An 8,596-nucleotide genomic window follows, 5' to 3' on the forward strand; every position below is an offset into this window, starting at 1 on the left:
GGCTCACAACCATCTGAAATGGGATCTGATGCCCTCTTCTGGTGTGTCTGAAGACAGCTACAGTGTACTCACATAAATAAATCTTTTTTTTAAAAAAAGGCCTTTCCTGCCAGGTGTCCAGTCCAGGGGGAGCAGTGTACATCCTCAATCGCAGCACTCGGGAGGCAGAGGCGGGTGGGTCTGTGAGTTTTGGACTACTCTGGTCTACAGAGTGAGTTCCAGGACAGCCAGGGCTACATAGTGAGATCCTGTCTTGAAAATACAAAAGAAGGCATTTCCTGGTTTAGTTCATTTATTTATTCTCCACTAAGCTCGGAACCTATTATCCATTCTCAGCAGAGAAAGACAATGAAACTGTTCTCACAATCAACAAACCTAAGTTTCTGTTTGGTCAATAAGATAATGTAACTGAAGCAATTAAATGTAAGGAATTACTTTTATTAATAAAAATGGGTTTTGTACACTGTTGCACGTGACTGTTCAGTTTGTCTAAAGGCAGCAGTGGCTCTTCCCACTCTTCTACAATGCTAGTTAGCACTGATTTAGTTCTAGGAAATTTTTTTTGTATTTCCCCAAATCTGTCTAACTACAAAGGGACGTCAGAGCAGAAAGTGACAAGAACAGAGCAGTTTCTTGGTGCTGACAAGTTTTCTTTGGAATTCGGTGAGCACTCGCTCCTTCTCAACGTTCTGTGCGCATGTGCACAGCACTGAAGGACTGAGGGGAGAAGTGAGAGATACATTCACGTTAACAGCGACAGTACCGTCGCAAGCTTAAAGCAGAGCGCAGGAGGTGACCCATCAGAACGGACACATTCCCAGAACTGGGCTGTGGGTACTACAGTATAGCCAGCATGTCTGTCCCCAACGAAACTGAGATTCACAGGGAAAAAAAAAAAAAGCCAAGCAAAGTGGGTACGGAAGAATAAACGACAGAGGACACTGTAACTCAGAGAATATTATCTTTTTGTCGAAGCCCGGAGCGTCTCAGTGGGGAAGCTTCTCTTCTGTGATCTGAGGAGGCGCCAGTGAAGACTCTGGCCAGTCATACACGTCCGGCAGCAGGGAAACGTAGTTGCTCCGCCATATTCTCTCTCTCACGTATCTGGCCTTGTCCTCAGGTTCTGGGTACCGGAAGGCCATTTTATTAGCGTACAGGTACTCTGCAAGCTGGGAAATGAACAGCATCACTGTTTAGGCTCTGACTGTCGCTCAGAGAAATCAAATAGCATCACAACACAGACACGCGTGTAGATGAATTATATTTCACTTTTTCCAAAATGCCAAATATGACTTTGACTCATTTCAAATTATTTAAAACGTGTCAAGTTTGAAAGAGATAATAAAAATTATCTGTCATCTCATGAAAGCTTTGATGTGTTCTGGTCACCTTTCCTGATGTAGAAAAGAATGCTCAGTATTTCTTTACATTCAACAGGCACGTCTAAGTTCTAGGATGTCAATCTCTGTGCAGGTGATGTAGCAGGCTCTATTCCCATAGCCCTGCTGAAAGGGGCTGGGCTGCTTAGACTCTAATCAAAACCGCCCTATTCGCCAGACAGGTGGTGGTGGCACATGCCTTTAACCCCAGCATCCTGGAGGCAGAGGCAGATGGATCTCTGAGTTCTAGGCAGGCCTCATCTGCAGATCAAGCTCTAGGATAGCCAGGGATACAGAGAAACTCTGTCTCAAAAATCAAACTGAACAAAGCATGCACCAAATGAACAGAACAAAGGAACAGAGACTTGCAGGCTTCAGCTCTGAAGTACGTGGGGCTGACTCAGTCCTGCAATGGCTTCTGCTGCCTTCAGAGCGAATCTTTGTGTATGCCAGTCTTCTTGCTGGAAACTTCCTGTTCTTGACTCTAGATAATTCCTCCTTCTTACCATCTATCCAGGCTGGTGCCCGGGACAGTGCTTAGCTTCTAGGCATTCCAATGTGTGCTTGCCAATGCTAATCAATGCCCTCGGGTCCCAGGCATCAGCGTCCTGTGGGAATTCTGGACTCCGCCCCAAATCTACAAACCCTCTTATGACCAAAGCCTTGCTGTATGGCCCGGACTCTGTCAGTGAGCCGTCTAGACGATTCTGATGCATTTTCCAGCTTGAGATATGTTGCCCAGTGTGATAAACCCTATTTCTTCAAACTCTAAACTATCTTTCTTATATTTTTAGTGCTTTTCTCTTAAACATAAAGGGGAAAATTTTTCACTTTTGATTAAAATACAAAAATATGCAAAAAAACACCCTCATCAATTCTATCATAACAAGAATTGAATAAGCTAAAAGTTTATAAATTTCTCAGGCCCATCCTGAAATAACAATGTCAGACAACAAAGAAACTTGGAATTCTGGGCTGGCCCCGTGGTTAGGAGCACTGGCTGCTCTTGCCAAGAACCAACTGCCTGTAATTCTAGTCCCAGGAGGTCTGATACACTTTTCTGGCCACGACAGTGATGTGGTACATTTGAATGTCTATACAATAAAGTGTAGACAAAACACGCATACATATAAAAATTATCTCAAAAAAGAAAAAAAGGGGGAAAAAAGGGAAGGAACAAAGAAAGAAAAGATTTAATCGAAAGGGGACACCATTCTTCAAGGTGGGGAGGATGGGACACTTTGTCACAGTGTGTAGGTACGAAGCAGGCACCTAAAACAATAAGGTGCTGCCACAGTCAATGTAAGTTTGTGTTTAACCTGTAATAGTCACAAGGCCCAGGAAAAGAGTGGTTCCCAATGGGAATTTCTCCCCAACAGACAGGCTGGCAAAAAAGCTCAGATCAGGAGCCCTGGTTGGCCATGCACGCAGGCAGGTGACTGGCACCAAACTCAGGAGCACAGGAGCCCAGCCCTGATGTACAACTCTCCTGCCTCTGTACTATAAGGCTGGGGTGGCAGGCTCCTGTGAGCAAAGAGCCTCTGGGCTATAAGGTGGGGATGGCAGGTTCCTGTGGGCACAGAGCCGTGCATATTTTCCTGAGCCTCGTCTCTTAAAAAGGAATGCCAACCTCTGTGGCCACAGCAGATTCTCTCCCTTCCCCAGGCCAGGAGTGCAACAAGCCTGAGCTCACAATCCTACCATAATCCAGAATGTGGGTCTCCTTCACTGTGTCACACGTGACATAATAGCCTGGGCTACATCACATCCTTATTAAACAAAACATCAGAATGTGTACCATATAAATTTTCCTCCTAAATATTAGGAACTTATGTCTAATATGCTTATATTACTTGGACAAGAAAATTCATTAGAGTTTATGTAAAATGGCATAAATTACTTACTTTAATAGCTATGTTAGCAGAAACTTCCTGGATATTAGCAAGGGATGGGTAAAGCCTCCCTTGGGCTAACTCTTCATCTGTCAACTGAGTTGTCAGTGCCTGAAAGGAAAAACAGCATCATATTTTTATGTAAACAGAAGAATCTAGAAAAATGGAAAAAGCATTGGAGAAACAGAAAATTATAAACAACAGAATTTTTATTTCTTATAGGACTACACTAAACCATTGTAGAAAGTAAAACTGCTCATCATGTGCGGAGAAAGAGGAACACTCCTCCATTGTTGGTGGGATTGCAAGCCTGTACAACCACTCTGGAAGTCAGTCTGGAGGTTCCTCAGAAAATTGGACATAGTACTACCGGAAGATCCAGCAATACCTCTCCTGGGCATATACCCAGAAGAAGTTCCAACTGGTAATAAGGACACATGCTCTACTATGTTCATAGCAGCCTTATTTATAATAGCCAGAAGCTGGAAAGAACCCAGATGTTTCTCAACAGAGGAATAGATACAGAAAATGCTGTATATTTACACAATGGAGTACTACTCAGCTATTAAAAACAATAGATTTATGAAATTCTTGGACAAATGGATATATCTGGAGGATATCATTCTTAGTGAGGTAACCCAATCACAAGAGAAGTCATTAGACATGTACTCACTGATAAGTGGATATTAGCTCAGAAACATAGAACACCCAAGATACAATTTACAAAACACAAGAAAATCAAGACGAGGGAAGACCAATGGGTGGATATTTCATTCCTCCTTAGAATAGGGAACAAAATACCCATGAAAGGAGTTACAAAGTTTGGAGCTAAGACGAAAGGATGGACTATCCAGAGACTACCTCAACCGGGGATCCATCCCATAACCAGCCACAAAACCCAGACACTACTGCATATGCCAGCAAGAGTTTGCTGAAGGGACCCTGTTATAGCCGTCTCGTATTAGGCTATGCCAGTGCCTGGCAAATACAGAAGTGGATGCTCACAGTCAGCTATAAGATGGAACACAGGTCCCCAATGGAGAAGCTAGAGAAAGTACCCAAGGAGCTGAAGGGGTCTGCAACCCTATAGGTGGAACAACAATAGGAACTAACCAGTACTCCCAGAGCTCGTGTCTCTAGCTGCATTTGTAGCAGAAGATGGCCTAGTTGGCCATCACTGGGAAGAGAGGCCCCTTGGTATTGCAAACTTTATATGCCCCAGTATAGGGGAATGCTAGGGCCAAGAAGCGGGAGTGGGTGGGTAGGGGAGCAGGGCAGAGGGAGGGTATAGGGAACTTTCGGGATAGCATTTGAAATGTATATAAAGAAAATATCTAATAATAAATAAATAAATATAAACCAAAACCAAAAACTGCTCATCATGGAGGCTGGAGAGATGGCTCAGTGACCGCTCTTCCAGAGTCCTGAGTCTAATTCCCAGCAACCACACGGTGGCTCACAACCATCTGTAATGGGGTCTGATGTTTTCTTCTTTCTGGTGTGTCTGAAGACAGCTACAATGTACTCATATACATAAAATAAATAATTCTTTTTTAAAAAACCACAACTGTTCATCATGGCTGGGCATGGTGGGACACACCTTTCATTTCAGCAACCACCCAGAGCCAAAACAGGGGACCTGTGAGTTTGAGGCCGGCCTTGTCTACAATGTAAGTTCTAGGCTAGCCAGCACTTCACAGTCAGAAAACAAAGCTACAAGCTACAAGGCCCCACCAACACACACCAGAACCAAAAGAACACAATTCCCCATTGAACAATAAATAACCGGATCTAGAGATCTAGGGGTGCGTCCTGCTTCACACATAGAACGCAGGGGATACCAGCAGCTAAGAAGAGGACAGACAGTACCACTGGTACTCATGTGAGCTCTGCAGAGTGCCTTTGGAAAGGTGCGGTACTCCATTAAGAGGGAAGGGTTAATATTTTTATCTATGTTGTAATCACTGGTGCCGTCTGCACTGCCATCATATGACAGGTCACATGACACAATGGTAGCACGGGAACATGAGGTACAGTACAGCATGCTATAAATCCAAACTGAATCGCAGCGTCTACAGACATTTGAAAAGCTGGGATTTAAAAAAAATTAACATAATGCAGAAGTAGACAAATAAAAAAAGGCATGGATTGCTAACTTCCTTTTCATTCACAATGCAGATTTAATGACTCTTGTTTTAAGATCTATTCACCTCTACAATCTATGCTTTATATAAAATCAGCAGTATTTAGAACATTACCTTTGCAGCTTCTAAGAAAACGGTGTCACTGATGTGTCGGGCTTCACAGAGAATAACAGCTAAAGCCACACCTAGAATACATGTTACACAGTTCATTTAGTAAGGCCACCTTTCAAATTATGAAGGGCTAAATTCCTCAACTGAGAAAAAATAAACTGCAATAAGCTCCCAATGCAACTGCCCCAGAAAAAGCAATACTGAATTAAAGTGACCTTTGTCAATGCTTACTTCTCACCACTAACACAAGCATTTTAGAAATAGGTGCAGTGTTTTGACAATTATCAACATAGCAAATATTTATGGGTTTGTGTTAGGGCCTTCTTCAGTCTACAGTGCCAAAAAATGAGAAAGAGAGAGAGAGAGAGACAGACAGACAGACATATAAACCCAAAAGAAACATCCATCAGCCAAGTAGAAGTACACACTTGCTACCCTTTAGGAAAACAACCAACCAGCCACCTCGACCCTGATTTCAACGCCAGCAGCTGCTGTCCTCTCCTTCAGCTCATTATTTCACTGTTTCTGAGTCTTGACTAACTTGCTCTAATTTCTTTAGATTCTTGAGTTTTAAAGACTTCCGATTCTTCCTGATTGAATGCAAGCAACCTGCCCTCTTGCTACTTCTAGCCTTCTCTCTCTCTCCCCAACATGGACAGAAACATAGCTTGGGTTCACCTACATTCACCGTTTACATGAGGACTTTGTAGGCACTATTTCATGCAGGCAGAGTGGACGCTCTCTTGGGACTGTCTCCCCAGAGTTCATGTTCTGTTCCTCCCTTAACTGTTCTGTTCGTAACTAACATCATTTCCTCCTGGAACTCTTCCTCAGTTGCCCATCTTCGTGTGCTTTCCCATGCAGCCTGTGGGCTTTCTGGCATACATCTCTGCAGCTCTCATTGCTCGCCTCACTTCTCACCCTGTCACTCAGGGACGGGTTTCTCTGACTTCAATTACTAACTCCCCTTTGCCAGTGTTCTGTTACCCTCTCTTTCTAACAGGACAGATTTTCCTGCAATTGTTCTGAGAAACAACTGATAGGAAATAAATTTTCTCTTTTTTGAAAACCTGCATTTCTGAAAATGTGTGTTTCCCTCTTTCTGCTCATCTGGGCTTCGGATTTTAGTTTGGAAACGTGTTTCCTGCAGAGCTCTGCATCTCCTGGCTTCCGGCCTTGGCCCAGGGTCTGTCTGGTGTCACGTCCTGTTTAGGCATCTGTCTTTTCATCACTGGAAGCACGGAGCTCTTGGACTGACTTTATAACCCTGTGTCTTGGGGTATCTTTCCAAACCTGCTGTGTCTGACACTCAGAGGTGAGCCCTTCCTCTGAAGTCTTTGATGGCCTTCCTTTTTTTTTTCTTTCCTTTTGTCCTGAAATTTCCATTTTCTGACCTTGTAATCATGGAGCAGATAAGTGACTTTATTATTTATTTGTTATCTATCTCCTGTCCCAACTGTTTAGTGGCTTCCTCAACTTCTTTCTTATATTCTTTCTGTTATCAACTTTTATTTCATGAATTTGCTGTTTCTAACCTGAAATCCTCTCACTTTGAAATACAGTATCTCTGTAAGGTTACTTATAGTTCCTTCAAACTTTTCCTGTAGGACTGTTTTCTCCCAAGATGCCCCTTTTTATTTAAACACTGCTTTATCTGTTAATACCAACTTTTTTAAGCTTTTACACGACGTGTGTTAGATGAACACTCTGGAGAGCAGCCAGGGTTCTCGCCTGCTGAGCGGTCTCTCCAACCCGCCACTCCACCCCCCTTCCCTGGGGTCTCTTTCCTCTTACAGCTTCTCCTCCCCTTCTCTGTTAGTGGGCTGTGTCACGAGTGAAGACACTTAAGCCTGGTGTTTTGACTGACAGCTGTCTTGCCTGGCATACAGTTCCTTTTTTTCTTTTGTTTTTCAATTGTTTCACTTTCTCCCCAAATATTCCCTGACTGGAAATGAGTTGTTGTGGTGGTATTCTAGTATTATCCTCAAGTTTACATTGCGTATCCTCATCCAAAAAAAAAAAAAAATTCCATTAGCTTAAAATGTACCTTCCTGCCAGTGTGAACCCCTCATAACACGTTGGGTTTAACTGAAGGAGCAGTGCTGTGCATCTGTGTCCCAGTGTGACTGTTTGGTGTCTATAAACCCTTGCTCTGTCTTCCCTGCATGTTTACAAGACATGTTTGCCCACCCTTCCCTCACACCCGAGCTTCTGGGACTGTTTCCCACTGGCCTGAGGAACAACACTTCCTTTCCTTTCATTTCACTCAAGTATGCAGGCAGAGAGCTCTCTGAATTCCTAAAATGTCTCCATTTTGCTCTAGCTCTTGTGGACTGTGGACTGAACTTGAGGCTGCCAAGTATTTCCTACAAGCAACAGGAACACATCACTCCTCTTCCTCTTGGCCCTCAGTGGTGCTGAGAAACCCAATGCTGCTCCTACACGTAGACCAGCTGCTGCCATGATTTCTCCTTGGGACTTTCTGAAGCCTCACAGTGAGGGTCTGAGGTCTGGCCTTCTGGTCTACCGCACAGGTTTTCCTTTTCCTGAGGTACGCTGGAAGGCACTCTTAGCCACGCATTTGTATGTTTCTCTAGAAAAACAACTTGAGGACTGGTGCTGCGTTTCCAGAGAAAACTTCTACTTGGTTCTGCCAGGCACCGGCATCCAGAGCAAAGGCTGGACATTTCTAAACCAGCCACAGCGACAGGCCAATCTACTCCCAGATGTAGTCCTGTAGGGTTTCAGCCCAAGATGGGTAGCCACTCATAAGGGGAGGGGTCATAACTGGACAAATGTCAATACTATCTTTTCTCTAGGGCAAATATAACTTGTACCTTGGTTGTTTATTTCCTGATCAGTGTGTGTTTCTCGTGCTAAGGGGATTACAATCTCTAGCCTCCTCAGCACGCTCTCTGCTCTTTAATCTTGACCCAGGATCTCACATCTTATCAGTCCATACATTACTGGCTTCTGATCTCCAAAGGCTGGCTAGTCATATCGTTCTCTTTCTTTTTCTTTCTTTTTCTTTTTCTTTCTTTTTCTTTCTTCCTTCTTCCTTCCTTCCTTC

At 43.6% G+C, this 8,596-nt stretch overlaps 1 protein-coding gene across 1 annotated transcript in view; it reads right to left on the minus strand.

Moving 5' to 3' along the window:
- Nucleotides 1–417: 417 nt before the first annotated feature.
- The window catches only part of Me2 (malic enzyme 2), a 44,836-nt gene continuing 36,657 nt past the window's right edge, over nt 418–8,596 (minus strand). The window contains exons 14-16 of the mRNA XM_021150383.2: nt 5,530–5,600; nt 3,284–3,382; nt 418–1,169 (exon numbers count right to left, since the gene is read on the minus strand). Of these exons, the coding sequence (XP_021006042.1) occupies nt 987–1,169; nt 3,284–3,382; nt 5,530–5,600 (353 nt within the window). The 3' untranslated portion in view covers nt 418–986. The remainder of the gene's footprint in view (nt 1,170–3,283; nt 3,383–5,529; nt 5,601–8,596) is intronic.

The sequence above is a fragment of the Mus caroli genome, chromosome 18, assembly GCF_900094665.2.
Source record: "Mus caroli chromosome 18, CAROLI_EIJ_v1.1, whole genome shotgun sequence".
Taxonomy (NCBI): Eukaryota; Metazoa; Chordata; class Mammalia; order Rodentia; family Muridae; genus Mus; species Mus caroli.